General features: G+C 35.8%; 1 protein-coding gene and 2 long non-coding RNA genes across 6 annotated transcripts; 2 read left to right on the forward strand and 1 right to left on the reverse strand.

Annotated features, from left to right (window-relative positions):
- Positions 1 to 683: 683 nt before the first annotated feature.
- LOC114820572 (uncharacterized) lies at positions 684 to 11,626 on the reverse strand. The gene is made up of 2 exons (XR_003768005.2): positions 11,008 to 11,626; positions 684 to 1,143 (listed from the first exon to the last, which is right to left on the reverse strand). It is a non-coding gene; the product is annotated as an uncharacterized lncRNA (long non-coding RNA).
- LOC114820571 (uncharacterized) lies at positions 1,206 to 3,909 on the forward strand. 4 transcript variants are annotated; one of them, XR_011574460.1, is made up of 5 exons: positions 1,864 to 1,946; positions 2,248 to 2,356; positions 2,445 to 2,663; positions 2,761 to 2,844; positions 3,133 to 3,909. It is a non-coding gene; the product is annotated as an uncharacterized lncRNA (long non-coding RNA). The 4 variants fall into 4 exon arrangements; XR_011574461.1 differs by having other exon boundaries at positions 1,865 to 1,946; positions 2,248 to 2,334; XR_011574458.1 differs by having other exon boundaries at positions 1,206 to 2,356.
- A 2,464-nt stretch (positions 11,627 to 14,090) lies between the features above and the next one.
- LOC103404104 (CBL-interacting serine/threonine-protein kinase 21) lies at positions 14,091 to 16,731 on the forward strand. Its single transcript, NM_001328737.1, is given in 14 exon segments — positions 14,091 to 14,252; positions 14,347 to 14,409; positions 14,505 to 14,576; positions 14,681 to 14,788; positions 14,864 to 14,935; positions 15,046 to 15,099; positions 15,185 to 15,400; positions 15,502 to 15,627; positions 15,730 to 15,837; positions 15,945 to 16,064; positions 16,157 to 16,222; positions 16,305 to 16,379; positions 16,469 to 16,578; positions 16,674 to 16,731. Coding segments are annotated over 14 exon segments (1,410 nt in total).
- The last annotated feature ends 613 nt before the right edge of the window (positions 16,732 to 17,344 follow it).

Below are 17,344 nucleotides of genomic sequence, written 5' to 3' on the forward strand. Positions count from 1 at the left end.
AAAGCTCTTCGTGCTCTGATGGCTCTCCGATCTCCAGTTCTCTCTCTCTCTCTCTTGCTAAAAACCATGATTAGCAACCTCAAGCGAGAAACTCAGTTTTCTCTTCCTTCCTGCTCGACTTGATTCGATCAAAAAATCTCTTGCACGAAATCAATTTTCTCCCCATCACCGATTTCGACTGCATGCACACCTATCAAGCCCTAGAATCCAACCGAACTCACCCCCTTCAAGCCCGTTTCTGCTCTTCCACTCGCTGCCCAGTAAATCAAGTTCTCAAGGTTCGATGTTTCATCAATTTCCTCCCCCTCAAAGATTATTATGGTCTTTCGTGCATACTGATTTTTTATTTCTATTAATTTTGGTTGTGTGATTAGTGATTTTTGTTCTTAATTTTACTAAAAATTTTGAGTTTTTCTTTCTGTTGTTTCTATGGTTTTTTGTTCTGCATATTTCAATTACTCTCTCTTGCAGCGGAACCACCGCGACCAGTAGAGGCCACTGCCGCGTTAAATTACGGGCTTTAATCGTTTTCTAAAACCTTCTGTACTCATGGTAAGTTATTCTAGGTTTTATTCCATATTCAGATCATCCCCAATTTCGAAAGTTTAGGGAATTGATTCGTTTCCGTGTTGCATGTTTAACATTCTTCTGTGTGATGCTGAGTTGAGGCTATATGAACTGGATTTTCTATAAAATTCCCTGTATATTTATTATTTGTTTCCAACAACAGGTAATCTGGAGTTTTATTTGATCTTCTCTATGCTGAACCAAAAAGACCTTGGAATCACACAGTAAATCAATAATGCAAATGGACATATCCCATCAAGCACTCTGTTACCCCTTTGTTACATGATTTCGTACATCCGCTATATGCTATCTCCTGAACGCTTATCTACCTACTGCCTATTACTATGGAGGTAAAATTTATGGCTGAACTCTTTTTGCTTGAGATTAGTTTATTGGTGGATTATTAGATTCTCTTGAAATCCATGTGTAATTTTTTAAAACGAAATTGATGTGTGTTCATGAGAATATGTATGAGCTTCGGCATGATGTGCAATATGAATTATTTCTTTCTACTTCCATTCAAGACTTATAAAAGGAAGCTTCTCCTGATGGTAATTTCATCTTTTATAGCCTCACCTGCACACCATTCATCACTGAATTTGTTAAAATACAGGAAGAAAGAAAGCAGCCTACAATTTTATAAACTATTGTCAGTATGCATTTTTAATGGTATCAATGGTAAGTTGACAGTTAATGTAATTTCACACTTTCATTATGTTGTGCATTAAGTTTATAACTAACTTTATATTTTGTTTTCTTCCTATAGAAGGCACCCTTCTCAACAGAAAAAGTCAATTAGTTTAACAACTATGAAAGCTCTTAAAAAATCTTATCAATGGTTGTAACAGCATTGATAGCGAGTAGAAAAGTAAGAACAATTTCTTTCTTCATAATAATTATTACCATAAATTATTGGTCTACAATTTTTCTTTTCTTTTGCAATTATTGCTTTCTTTGCTTGAATGAATTTGTATTTTTTTTCCTTTGCAAATATGAATCTTTGCCATTTGTAAATGTTTTTATGCATAATTTACAAAGTTTGTTTTCTGGAAGTTCTGTAGTCTATAGTGTGCATATTCATTGAATAATATGTGACGATTCCTTTACAGCACCGCAGGGCATGCAGCTTCTGGAACCGGTGAGAAATTGCAACTTCCCTAGGCTCGATCCATTTTAGATTTTGGGGGTCTGATTTGGAGGAAAAGAAAAGAAATAAAAGTTGGGTTTTGGATTGATGTGGTGTTTAATTTTATTTAATTTTTATTCTTGCATGTTTGATTTGTTTTGAATTTTTGCATGTTTGATTATTATTATTTTTTTAATTTTCACTGTTTCTTTTGTTCATTGCAGGCTTACAATGTTTTATTAATTTCTATGGGGTGAGTTGCTAATATTTCCTCTATTTATTCATGTTGTTTTATGAATGCTTAAATGTTCTTTATCTAATCTTACTAACACTTTGAGTGTATTTTTAACAATGGTTGTCACTATTTTTTCCTTTTAATTTTTAAGTCTCTGTGTTTTTCACTGCAAACTTTGGACATCGATCTGTTTTGTTGGTGGTTTGATATGTTTTGTGTTGTGTTTTTCAGTCAATTGACTCAATTCATATGATTAATTCCCATGGTTTTCATGCCATATTGGTTGAATTTATTATAATTTTATTTGATTTTGTTGCAGCGATATCCTCATATAAACAAGTGGAAGGTTTACAGGACATTAACCAATCAATTGAGATATTAGGTCGTTTACTTTCTGCTGTCCCTGGTTGGAGTGAGAAAATGTTTAGGTACTTTATAGTTTTGAATTTTTAGTTAGGAAGATTTAACAATACCTTTTTTTGTTTGCTTTACTTTGTTATGTCTTGATAAATGCAGGTTCAGCAACAGGTTGCTGAAATTATCACTTATATAGCCTCCACTTGAAAATAGTAGTACTTTTGGTTTAGAGCCTTGAATTATGCATCCTAAACTGATACTACATATTGATTCGTTTGCATTATACTGGATATTTTGTTTTTTAATATCAGGTTTGGGTGCCCCTCTGAATGTAGCTAAATGAAAAATTATCCTCAGTTGCTGTTTATTGGCCTCGCTGTAAGTTTTGAATAACTTTGTTGATCCCAAATTCTTTGTTCTAATAAATTGCATTTATTTTCTTTTCCGTATTTATATTGATACATGCATGATCTAGGCTACTGAAGGTGTAAGAATTTTTGGGGCGCGACTGAGTATTGGGGTGGATCGGTGGACTTGAAGCCCAAGAGGTTTGACGAAGGTATTTATTTTTTTATTTTTTACATTTGGATTTGGTTTAACAGGTAGTTTAGTGGAAAAACACAAACGTATTTTTGCTTAAACATTCTTTTCCTGGTCATAACTAAGAAATTTGGAGTAAATGAATTTGTGAATTTGAGTGACAATGACAAACCAGTGCACGAGATGAAAAATGATTTGCTATTGTTATTATGTGTTGGACATGAATCAACATAGATAGTTAAGTTATAACTCTATAAGTTTATTTTCTTCTGCTTCTCATCTACCCAAGTCTACAATGTACATGCAGCTAAGGAGAAGACCGAGACATCAACCAGTGCAGAAGTTCCTGATAAGACTAATTGCAAATAGCACTACAAATGAGCACCACAAATTTAAGCTTGATGTTGGTATGTGATTTCCACTCCATCTCATTTTTTTTTAATGTCAGTTTAATTTTCAAACCTTTTGTACGTTTCAAGTAATTCTTCACATAATTGAATAATGGCCGTTTTTTTTGTTTCTGTTTTCTCCCTCCATCAATTCATTGGTTAAATAGATGCTTTGTATATATATGAAAACTTGGTTTTGATAGGCATCAAAAGTTTGGCCATAATAATTTGTCATTACAGTAAGATTAATGATTTAATGGGGTTGTGTTTAATTTTTCTGGAGTTTAAATTAAAGGGTTGAGCTTGATGGCTTTACTCTTTTCTTTTGTCTTTCCTTTGCTGCATTATGTGTAAAATTCAAATGCGTTCTTCAATTTTTTTTTATTTTTATTTTTTTAGTTTTTTGGAGTGTTCTTGGGTAAAGTTCGGTTTTTTATGGTGAGTTCTAAACTGGGTTTTGCTTATTTTTTTGTCTCCAAATATAAGTTGCTTTTCTTTGTTTTCCTCTAATTTTTTTAATTTATTTTTGTTGTTATTTGTGTGAGAAAATGGCTTCAAAATTGGAATTTCCATTATCTGGGCAAAGGAAAACAGGAAGAGAACACCAATGGTGCTGACGATGGAGAATCCCTTATTTGCAGTGGAAATTGACAGTCTATGTGCAACATTTAGCCCAGTTTATAAGAGCAGGGGTCAAAATGAAGAACCAATGACATGGGGATTTGTTTAATTTTATCGAGTTTGTATTGAGGTAAAACTCCCCTCATTTAACGTAGTTTTAAATGCTGAATTAGTATGTGTGTAAATAGGATTTGTGAGTATGGTTGTATATATGTAGTAGTAGAATTAGAAACATTGTTGTAATTATGTGTAACTAGAGTTGTAAACCCGCGGCATCGCGCGGGCTTTTTAGCTTGTTTTATCTATTTCTCTACTTTAATTTGATTTCACCTTTTCGCCATTCAAACTCACTTTTGAATAAAATGGTGGAAACTTGACGAACAACTAGCAAGAACATGAACGCAAAATTCTCCAGCACAAAGCCAAGAATTCCTCATGTACCACACGTGGGAGGGGTGCAATCATACGTGCAATCACCCCTACAATCCGTAATCATCATATCCACCATATCAATTCTGACAATCAACGATATAACTAGGTTGAATAAGCCAGACAACCCAATAAACGGGTTCTTTCAACACAAAGCAACATGTTTGAACCATCCTAGTTTACAATTGGTCCTTATATATCCTCCCTCCCTCCCTCCCTCCCTCCCTCCGTAGCTGTCATCAAAGTTGGAAAGGAAAATATGACGACCATTACAAATTTTGGTGATAAGAAGATAAACTTGACTTGGTTTACAAATTAAGTTTGACTTGTGTTTGTGGCACTAAACTTATCGGATCCAATATTCCAAGTCTCCTCGAATGCTTGTGTACAAAATGGGATGACCGAAAATCGCAAACGGCATGCACATGCCGTAACTCATGACGTATTTTCTAATACACTCAAATATTTTAGGGAAAACATATGTGAAAAAGACTTAAAAACTTTGAGTTTTAACGATAAGGACAAAATAAAAGATAAAATGAATAGTATCGGAATTGACATTTTAGTGTAAAAGTATGGTTTTTCATTAAAGTGGACAGTATCAGAAACTTTTCGTTAAAGTTCCAAATATTTTTCTTGTGACTAATTAACACCATATAAATTATTCATATTTTGTCCAATTAATATGGAATGGTTAATTAATAAAACAAGCACGTACAGAATCTTCGAGAAAATTGTTTCTTCGCTCTTCGCGATTAAAATTTCCAGGGACTTTGAAACCTACATCCAAAACGATAAATGTATGTCCCAATTTCGTGTGTGCGAATATAGGTTTATTGTGTTTGTAAATGTATGTCCCAATTTCGTGTGTGCGAATATAGGTTTATTGTGTTTGTGGTAGCTATTTAAGGGATCACCATTTATGTTTATTTGGTTGTGTTTGTAGTAGCTATTTAAGGGATCACCATTTATGTTTATTTGTGCAAATTATTTTTAGATCAATGTATTAATTGGTCGCCAAAAAAAGTGTACCCATGTGACATATACTTGTTTATCAATGAAATGTCTCTATCGCTTCATGTACATTGCATATGTTTTAGAGATAAAGAAACATATGAATGAATTATGTCACCGAGTTACAATACATTACAAAATAAACCCTACATTTGCATATCAAAATATTTATTAAAAACGTGTGTTCCTAAATCCTATATATATATATATATATATATATATATAGGTTATCAGTCAGTCTAGGTTGGATCCGGTTGAGCCTAGACGGTCCTCTCACAAAAATCGTCTAGTGGTCTATCTCATGTTTCACATGTGGTTTTTTTTGGACAACATGTTTCACATGTTTTTTTTTTTTTTGGACTAAGTGTTTCACGTGGATTAATTTTGGGATGTGCTATCCACACACTTCATTTTACTTCTTACACATCCCTTGATAATTTATGTCCGTTGATCTTCTTCAATTCATCCGATCCGACGAACGAAAATTAAAAAGGTGTGTGAAAAGTAAAATGGGGTTTGTGGATATTACACCCCTTAATTTTCCAAATTTCATTGCTGAAGTTCATAATTTTCTTGGGAAGTGGATTGGGGGTGTGCGTGTTCGACATATATCGTGAAAATATTGTGCACACGTGATGTGATTCAATGTCTATATTATGACTTTTATTCATATATGTAAGTTTAAACTTTAAGGATCATAGGGCTTTAAGTCCTATCTGACATCTTTTAAAAAGCAAAAGGGTACGTATCCGATATCCGACAAGTGCCTAGTTCAGGTACATAATCAATAAGCTTTTAGGCCATCTCTAATGGAGATGACAATATTATCATAGGGCAATGTGAATAAAATGTTTAGCCCATTTTTTTTAACAAAATTCAACTTCAATGGAGGGCTGAGCCAAACACAAGTGGATCTCATCAAGTCAAATTAAAGCATTTTGGCCATCGGGTTGGGCATTTTAAGCCCGCCTGGTAGCCCGTTTGTTGGGATTTTTTTCTTTTTTTTTTTCCATAACTTTTTTTCGTGGAAATAAATTGTACACAATGACTTTTCTTCCATAATTTAATGTGCGACCATGATTTTTCAAGGCCGAAGTAAGCCGAATCTGAATACACATACTTCAAAAGGCAGATCATCGACTCAATAGCCTCTAATGCGGAGTTGACTAAACAGAGCAGCGATGTCTTCAGCATCCTGTTCCGGAATCAGCAGGTGAAGTCCGACGACTTCGCTGAGATTGACCATGCATGCTTGTTTCGCAAGATACAAAAGCTTAATCCTGCAAAGAATCAGCGAGTTTTCTATGGTCTTGGAGTCCTTACAATCTAAGGATTGGTGTGCACCGCAAGTAATCACACTCTTAAGAATGTGCAATGTCTACTTCCTAGATATCATATAGGATTCTCCCGGTTTAATAAGGATCCTATTATCCTAAAAGACAATCTCCTCAATTGGTATAAATACACCATTTTAGAGTTCATCTCTGGTAACATAATTCTTACATACTTATTATTTCGCCTGCTGCTTGATTCTTAATATTACTTACTAACTTGACCGTCAGAGAGCCTTTGATCGGCACACCCCTCTGCCCGGTTTTTGGCTTGCTTACGGTTGTTTGCTTTTTTATAGGTACTTGGATTGAGCATCTCCACTCTCTACAGCGGTGCATAAATTCAGTTCCAGTAATTGTTGCTTTCAATAAGAGTGAACTCATATTCCTCATGACCAAATCACTCCACTACTGCTATGACTAATTCAACCCGACCACACTATTCCACTGCCTCTAGACACGACACCATTTTCATTAACAAAGATGTTCCCCCAAGAAGAAAATTTGGGAAAGTCTATTGCAGATCTATACTACTGTAGACAAGCTTCAAAGAGATTCACGAATTAGATAGCAAACATATAAATGGAGTAAGGCAAGGATGGTCTTGATGACGCTAGACAGATCTATTCCCAAACAAGCTCTGAAGCTTAGATTTAAGGCTAGCAACAACGAACCATGATATGAGGCATTGCTCGCCAGGCTAAGGATTGCGGTAGAATTGCAAGTCAAGGAAAGGTCAGTCCATTGCAACTCAATGCTGATAGTTAACCAAGTTAAGGGTGACTACGCAGTTCATCATCTGACGATGAACTCTACCTCGCCAAGGCGCTGCTCGAGTACCTTGCTTCCTTGAGCATTGACGAACCTGAACCAAAAGTAGTCGCCATTATCGACATAAGGGAGAACTGTATGGACGAGATCATTGACTATATCCAAGACAAAAAGTTTTCTGAAGATTGCCACTTGGCCAGGAAACTGGTCCAAAAGACCTCACGATATACAATTATTCGGTAGCTCTATCGACGTTTATACTTTTGACCCTACACTGTATATATCACCTCGAAGATGGACCTACATATCCTAAGTGACATCCATATGCAGGAACCATGCTAGTGGAAGATCAATCACACATAAGGCATTGACAGTAGGATACTATTGGCCCACCATGTGACAAGATATCGTAGATTGCACTCAGCCTTATGATAAATGTCAAAGGTATGCTCCCATGAACGATCAACATGATGAAGAAATTAGTACTCTAATAGGGGCATGGACTTTCATGCAATTAGGAATCCATCTAGTCGGACCACTGAAGAAAGCTTAAGGAAATAAGGAATACTTGATAGTTGCCACAAATTACTTCTCTTAGTGGATTGAGGTAGAACCTTTATCTAGGATCACCAAGGCAGATGTGAAACATTTTGTTTGGAAGAACATTATTTGTCATTTTGGAATTCCCCATATCATACTTACAGATAATGGGCTACAATTTACTAGCTCTAAAGTCATGAACTGGTACAAGAAACTCAGCATTTGCCATCTCACCTTCATCTTTCGTTCTACCCTCAAGGCAATGGGTAGGTGAAAGCTTCAAACAAAACCATCTTACAATACTTGAAGAAAATGCTAGAATAGAAGAACAAGTGGCCAGAAGAACTGCCTGGAGTTTTATGGGTATACTGGACAACCACTCGAAAAGCAACTGGAGAAACTCCTTTCTTTATGGCTTACAGAACATAAGTCGTCATTCTAGTCCAAGTTACTGCGATGCTTGTTGGAAATGTGCCTTAAAAGCCAATCAGATGATGATACTTTATGGACATTTCACATGTTAAACTAATCTAGTTTAATATAAGGGAAAAAATTATTGTTTAAAGCCGTCTCATATAAATGTTATATGCTTGAACAATAAGTCCAAGGAATATGTAATTGGGAGAACGTGATATAAAGAAGTTAGATTTATGAGACCGTTCTCTTTTGTACACATATCCTAAACGTTCATGATCATAGGATTGCCAATTGGACATTGACAGTCGTTAAGATCAGTACGTGTTATGTCTTCTCTCACGGAGAGTGACTAGTCTCGAGTCATTAGTGTGACTGATACCAAGACAAGTATGTAGGTGCTCAATAGAGAATGAGTCCACTGAATGCGAATAACAAGGATTTGTCGTACTCATATCACATGAGAACTCATGGTTAGGATAATGCAAAGTAGTCATTTGACCTGAGGCATCATAGTTGTCTTGTGGTTAGGTCCTTAATCTTTGACTATGTCAAAGGCACTTCGTTAGAGGGTGTCCACGACATAGTTGGGGTTAAGCTACTTAACCATAGAGGTAGGTGAATGTGCAACAAAGGATCTCTAACCTTCAAAATGTTGAAGGAAAATACTATATGATATGATTAAGAATCTCTAACTAGAATATGAATGAGATTTAGGAAGTCGTTCCAAATTACATTCAAGGTAATCATATAAGTAAGAGAATCACATTGGATAGTAGACATAAATAAACTATCAAACTAAATAATAGGGTCAGGAGTATTGTATTAGAGAAAGACCATTTTGCATTTGTAATCTGAAACTGAATAGGTTCTCCAACCTCTTCTGACTAGCTTGAGAGCCATGACATACTGCTAGGTGTCACTCATGGCTTGTGAAAGCCATAATGGTATATAATCACTTAAAGGAGAATTGAACGTAAGTTTCAATTCATAATCGATTAGTAAGAGTTCTAATTGCCCATTGCCTTGCTAAAAGGAACCTAATAGATCACACACCATGCAAGGTAATGACTGAAGGAAATAACAAAGATGTGTAAGGACAATTAAATAGTTTAATTGTATATAGAAATGATTAATTAAAGTTAATTAATCAAGAACGAAAGGTTCGTCTTAGGCTTTAAGGTGGGTTTCGGGACTCAAAAGGGTTTTGATCCATAAGGCACATAAGGTTTAAGTTGTGTGACAACTAATACAAAATGGGCAATTAACTCGCCAACAATTTGGAGGCCAGCTTTGCATAGAGAGAAAGTGGTTTTGGACTTATTACAAGTTTGCTACTCCATTGAAGATATGTATAAAAGTATCTTTATAGCATTTTCTTCATTTATGGTTTCTTTGAGGAAAGATGAGAGAACACAAGCTCTCTCTTTCTCTCTAGGAGGCTGGACACTATGGGTGAAGATTGCTATCATTTTCTTTATCCATAGTCACTCATCTTCTTCCTTCACCATCCTTGGTGTCGAAAATTAGAGGTCTCAAACTTTGGAGACTTTTGGAGAATCCATTCACCCTCCTTCTCCAAGAAATCGTGGAGCAAATTAGAAGCAAGGAATGAAGGCCCGGCCTCTCTCTTGGGTGATTAGTCTTTCCTTATGCAAAGAGGATTCAATAAAGGTATAAAAGTTTCTCAACTCTCTTTGTGTTTTGAGTTGAGTTTTGGTTCACCACAACTACTAGGCTTTGAATTTCATGGTTTAAGTTTTGTTTTAAAGTGCTTAGAAACATGTTTCCACCATTTAATCATTAAATGCATGAATTATAACAATAATATGGTTCAAATTCGCTTTTGGCGAAAATTGAATATAAGACCTCTCACTTATAAGTGAAGAGGATTCAATAAAGGTATAAAAGTTTCTCAACTCTCTTTGTGTTTTGAGTTGAGTTTTGGTTCACCACAACTACTAGGCTTTGAATTTCATGGTTCAAGTTTTGTTTTAAAGTGCTTAGAAACATGTTTCCACCATTTAATCATTAAATGCATGAATTATAACAATAATGTGGTTCAAATTCGCTTTTGGCGAAAATTGAATATAAGACCTCTCACTTATAAGTGAAGAGAAATACCATTAAACCGTAGTAATGGCTATTCAATTAATTGTTTAATGAGATGTTTAGGTGACATCGCCCACATGATGTTGGACCATTGATAAAGTAAACCTCGTGGGCAATGGACAGTGGTGAAGCTAGGAATTGACGGGAGGAGGGGCGAACTTAAGAGAGTGCAAGGTTCAAGAAAAAAAAAATCTTAGACTCTTAATCCTATAGTGGACTATGCTAATATGCCTAATAACTAATCCAACCAACAATTCAATTAACCAATACCAATAAGCATACAAATTATTCAATAAATAACAATTTAATTCAACTAATCGTATGAATAATTGTATACATTAATTAATAATTCAATTAATTAATCAATAATCAAGATTTCAAATTTTAATTTTTACCCAAAACAATAATTTCATAATTTCATTCATCAATAATCATAGAATTCTTATCAAGAACCAATAACCAATAACCATATTAGTGCATTACCATAAGATTCTATACCAATTAAACAATAAATAATAAATTAGGGTTAGGGATCATAGATTTAGGAATTAAAAAATTTACCTAAAGAATGGCTGCAGCTGGCGGCTAAAGAGTGGTTGGAGCTTGGAGGAGTGGCTGGCGTGGAAGCAAAAAGCCAAATGGAACTTGCTGCTGGGAATTTGGGGGGGGGGGGGGAAGAGCACTTTGCTCTCTGTCTCTGATTGGCAAAGCCTCTTACTGAAGAAGATAGAGAATGGGGAAAGGGGGATATTTATACATATATTTTTTCTTCAAACATATACGAAATGGCGTTGTTTCGTTTGATTTTTTTTGTTACAAGACCAAAACAACGTCATTTTGGCCTAGATTTAAAAAAATAAAATAAAATTGGTAATCAGATTCAATTCTGCGCAGCAGCAGCAGAACACCAGAAATCAGCCATGGGAGGGGCACTGGGGCTGAGTTTTCCGGCGAGGGAAGGGGCTGAACCACTGCTCCAGTCTTATTTTTCGGCGAGGAGAGTGGTGGCCACCACTCCTTGCCCTCACATAGCTTTGCCACTGGCAATGGATATGTAAATTCTCTTTTTTAATTTTAACAAAATTAATGAAAATACTATGCTTTCTAATTTCCCCTGTGTGTGTGTGTGTGTGGAAGATAGCTGTCATCGCACTCCATAAAACACACATGTTTCCTGAGAGAATTGGGCATTTCTCAACAACACACATATCACATGCAACAACCAATAGAAGATGGTATTGTTACTATTGTACACGCATCTAATCGTCAATGCTGTCGATCAAAATAGAAAGGTGTTGCATACATGCATATTTTTTCCTAGTTGTTATTATATATTGTACACGCATCTATTGTACACGCTAAACACACATACCCATTTTAGTTTTATATGTACTCCTGTTTAATTTTGCTAGTTGTTTTCGTTTGAATTTTTCAATCCAACGACTCAAAATATAAAAGGGTGTGTGAGAAGTTAAAATTGATGTATTACATGAGAAAACCTTACATGAAACGAGTTTACTGCCACCATAACATTCCGTTCCAATAATACACAAATGTCACTGATTTAGTAGATAGGGATGCTTCATGGCGGTGAACTTATTTCCATATATGTACTCTCCTATTACAGAGGTAATATAATGTGATTTATTAAAATTCGGTCTCTTTGGTAAATCACGTTACCATTACCATTGTGGTGACCACCACCACCGCCTACCATCACCACCACCAACACACACCACTATCAATACCACCACCACCACCACCACCACCCACCACCATCATTCACCACTATCATCACCCACCATCATCATAACATCTCCACGTCGCCACCACCACATACCGTTGTCGCCATTGCCGCTATTGCCATCATCACCAACTATCGTCACCGCCATCGCCGTCACACCACTAGCATAGTTTCTAATTATATCTCCCAGTTATATATTAATAACTCTATACACATATTAATTTTCATATTATTCTTTTAGGTTAGCAAAACAAGACAATTCACAAATTTAAAAAAAAAAATTCCGACATTTCAATTTTCGTCAATTTGAATTTTTTTAATAATCTTAAGTTTTTTCATCCAAACGCAATCTTAGTATTGTCCTGTATAATATCAGACAACCCAAATTTCAACTTTGCTTAGTAATAAAATACTGGTTGCTTTTGTTGATCACACAAAAAATAAAAGTCAGAAATATTTAACGCTTCAAATGTTAAAGCAAAAGGCTACTAGTAATTCCCATGCATCTTCCCATAGAAAAGCTAGCTACCATCGGACGATTAGGAATAAAGTAAATTTATAGCCATATAAATCTCTTTTCTTTGGTCACGTGGACGAAATCAAAAAGGAAAAACGCAAAACGTTTGGTGTGCGATAGTTCTTCATCAAACTTATTATTGACCAGTTCAGTAGTATTGACGATTGAGTCAAATTTAATTAATTTCCAGGTTTCCATTAATTTCCCAATTGCATTGGAAAAAACCATATCCAACCATTTCAAAAATATAACCCACATTTGGTTGGGCAGTTGTATTTCCTTTGATAACAACGTTGTGTTACACAATTGTGTTTGGTTTTGCTCACCATCATTCTAATCTGTAGGTCCCTCTTGTCCTTGACTTATTATCCATATGAAAACTTTTAATATTCCAAAATTAATGAAATCGGGGTTTGACCAAAACAAAAAAGATGTAAATTTGAGTTTAGACATGTAGGCTAGAATAGTGTGCTCCACCAATCTGCAATCAAGTTCAAATCACTTTTCTGAGTTAAGATGAAATTAGAGTAATTATCTATCCTTATTGTTGTAAAAATAATAATAATAAGGAATGCATTCACACACTTATTTTTTATCTCTTACACATCTTTGTTAATTTTTTGTCATTAATCTTCTTTAACTCATTTGACTCGGCAAATAATTGAGAGGATGTATGGATAGCACTAATAATAGTGAAGTTCATTTATAGTAGAGAGAGGCAATACAAAGTAATTGCAATGTGACCTCACAAAAATGTGATATCTCTAGCATTACGTGTCTAAATAGCATTCATTTTTTTATACAACTATTTGCACTAGCAAGTTAAAAAGAATACTACTAGACCGTAGAACTAAGTGACTAATAATTTTCTTAAATAAAAAAATAAAAAACAAAGAAATTTCCAAGTGAAAACCCTTTCTATATGGCCCCAGATATCAACGGCTACCTTCCATTCAAAACACGTTCACAGTTCATACCAAACTGTCAAACTGTAGTTTCCATGCAGCGACTCTCTCTCTCAAACTGTCAAACTGTCAAATAAAATGGGAAACTCTTCTTCCTTTGTAGCTAGCATTATTTAAGAACCGCAACTAGTCCCCGAAGTGTAGCCCTCATAATATCAAATTATTTAATATCACCAATTCAGCACCATAAGTATGGGATGGCAGCTACTACAAATAAACACCAACTACTTGCCAAGTTTGATTTGTTCCATTCAATATTCAAACAAGAGTTGCAGCAGCAGCGGTCATATAACAATTCAAGAAACATTTGCAGGAGATTTATTTAGGAACAAGAATAAATTGTTTGTTGGCAGACAAGAAGCAGGAGTATGTCGCATTAGTTTATGATTCGGTTTCTCTGAGAATTCGCTTCAGAAACATGGGATTTGCCAGCAACGTAGGGAAGTACCAGCTCGGGCGAACGATTGGAGAAGGTACTTTCGCCAAGGTGAAGCTGGCACTCGACAGCACCAATGGCAAGTATGTTGCAATCAAGATCCTGGATAAGCATATGGTCATGCAAACCAATCTCAAGAATCAGGCATGTTTCCAAACCTTTCAGTTTTTCTTCTTTTTGATTTATTGTTTTGGAGAAATTAAATAAAAACAGAACAAATTGTTGCCCAAAATTACAGGTCCAGAGAGAAATTAGAACAATGAAGCTTCTCAACCACTCCAACATTGTTCGCATTCACGAGGTATGTATCTTTACGCCTTAAAAGATTATCGGTTGTATATATTTTGCATCAATTTTTTCTTCAATTAATTTGTTTCTCAAAATTTTCACTTACAGGTCATAGGAACAAAGACAAAAATTTACATAGTTATGGAACATGTATCTGGAGGTCAACTCGCAGACAAGATGGTGAGTTAGTTTACTTTTCGTGTCCGATTTTAAATCTGGTGATTCGGGTTGCTTTTGATTGAAGTGAACAAGTTTAGCTAATTTTGTTTCAAACTCTTTAAAAGTTGTATGCCAAAAGATTTAGTGAAGGGGAGGCAAGAAAGCTGTTTCAGCAATTGATTGATGCAATGGACTACTGTCACAACAGAGGTGTCTATCACAGAGATCTAAAGGTGAGTAAAACCTAAATTTACAACTTTTTTTTTCACAATTGGAGCTTCCTCAACTGACTATGGTGTCATATGCAGCCTGAAAACTTGCTTCTAGCCAGTAATGGAACGCTGAAGATGTCCGATTTTGGACTCAGCGCACTGCGTAAGGTAGCAACATAAATCCTTATGTTCTCGAGCCGTTGTTCAGTTATTTTAATTTTACTGTTGAAAGCTGACGATTTGTGTTGGTGCTTGCGCGAAACTTTGATGATCGACAGCCTGGTGACCTTTTGTCAACAAAATGTGGCTCTCCAAGTTATGTAGCTCCCGAGGTATGCAGGTTATCGATACATACAAAAATCATACCCTGAGTTTCATTTCATCAGATGGTTTGACGATTTCAATATTCGTGAACAGCTGATCCTGAGTAAGGTGTACGATGGAGCAGCTGCAGATGTTTGGTCTTCTGGAGTGATTCTTTTCGAATTATTAGCTGGTCATCTACCATTTGATGAATCTAGCCTGATGAGCTTATACAAAAAGATATCCAGAGCAGAATACACATTTCCGCAGTGGTTTACACAAGACCAGAAGAAGCTCATCTCCAGAATACTTGATCCAAATCCTAGAACGGTATAGCTCTGATGCTTAAATTCCACGCTCTTAAGCATTTTGCGATAGCGTGTTGGGATTCATTACACGGCCTCATATATATGTTCCTTTTATCAATGCAGCGGATAACAATACCAGAGATTATCGAAAATGAATGGTTTCAACAAGATTATGTGCCCACATATGGAAATGATAGTGACGAAAAAATCTACCTTGATGATGTTAATGCCGCATTTGATTCAATTGAGGTAAAAGCTCCGCATGATTGTAACGCAGAGAAAAATGCTAGAATCTCACCTTCACTGCACATACATATCTGATTTTGCACAATTGTTATTTGTTCCATGCAGGAGAATGTGGCGGAGACAAAAATTCCAAAATCCTCAAGTTTTATAAATGCATTCCAATTGATAGCCATGTCAAATGATCTCGATCTGTCAGGTCTTTTCGAGGAACAGGCAAGTTCACAATGAAGGAAAAGATATCCTAAAATATTTATAATCCTACTGTTTTTTTTTTTCTCGCTTATAACAAGTAATAATGCTAAACCGTGCTCTTAATTTAGGATGAGAACAAGCATAAAACAAGGATTGGATCCAAGCATACCATTACTGAAACCATGAAGAAAATAGAAGCTGCTGCAACGGATGCGAGCCTTTCAGTAGCAAGAACAAACAACTTCAGGGTACACGAAAATCATATTCGATTGCTTCTTTATCCACTTATCAAAGTTCTTTCCTGCCAACTCATGGTGAATTTTTTTTTTTTTTTCATCAGATGAAAATGCATGCAAAACAGATTATGACTAGATGCTGTAGATCATACATTGACATATCAGCAGAGGTAAGAAATTGCCATACATTTGAATGAGTCGTGAATAGAGGATTTTAAGTTCGATCTCTGACCATCCAGGCGAAAATGGCAGGTGATTGAAGTTGCTCCCACGAATTGTGTCGTTGAAATATCAAGATCTGCAGGGGAGCTTAGACTGTACAAAGAAGTATGATCACCATATCCATTAGCTAAATATGCACTTATGATAAAAAATGTTTACTTACTGAGACAATATTCTGTTGAAAATGATCTCAGTTCTGTAAAAGTTTATCAAGTCAGCTGACAGACAAAGCCGCTGCTTCATCACCGAAGCAAGAATCTGAGGCTGTCAACACCGATAGAGAAAGTATCGAAGAAAAAGAACGGTAATCCGAAACTATTCTGCAATGTGTCAAGATAACGGTATACCATAGATTGCTGCAGCTGGCTGACTAGTTGTATTTTCGATAATTATATGCAGCTCTGAGGAGACGAATTCCAGAACAATCAAAGACTACCGCGGTTATTCATCGTCTTGACGAGCTTCTGTTTTTTCGTTCAAGACGAAGTTCCTGAGGGATCGTAAAGGAAGATGTAAATCTAGAGTAGAAAAACCTGATTCTTTTGCAAAGCTTTCTCCTTACAAGCAGAAAAGAAAGAAGAGGAACGTTTCTTGCATGCTTCAAAATTCAAATGTAATTGTGTATTTAATTTTAACAATTTCCCATTCACTTTTGATACAAAATAAGTTATCAAAGATGACAAAGGATCACAGTGTCTGTGATTCTCCATTTGTACTGTATTTGAAAGGATATAAATATTAATTTTCCCGAAAGCATATTTATTTCTTTCTCCAGAGAAAGATTTCGTATCCAAGCAAGGACATGTTTCTGAAACTTTCAAACGCAATCGATTGTACTAGTTTGGGACAGAGTTGCACGAATCTAATTCGCGTGGAACAGAATTCGTGCGATCTCTAATTCGTGCAACTCTGTTCCACGTTTGGCACCGCATACCCCTGAAAGTTGGAGTGTTCATAAAAGTGCAACCTAGGGTGGTTGTGGGCAGACAATTGCGGCCGTGGCGGTGGAGGCGGGTAAATGGCGCAATGCGGTCTTTATCACATATTCGGGTGGATTCTAAATTTGCAAT

This window comes from Malus domestica, chromosome 13, assembly GCF_042453785.1.
Source record: "Malus domestica chromosome 13, GDT2T_hap1".
Taxonomy (NCBI): Eukaryota; Viridiplantae; Streptophyta; class Magnoliopsida; order Rosales; family Rosaceae; genus Malus; species Malus domestica.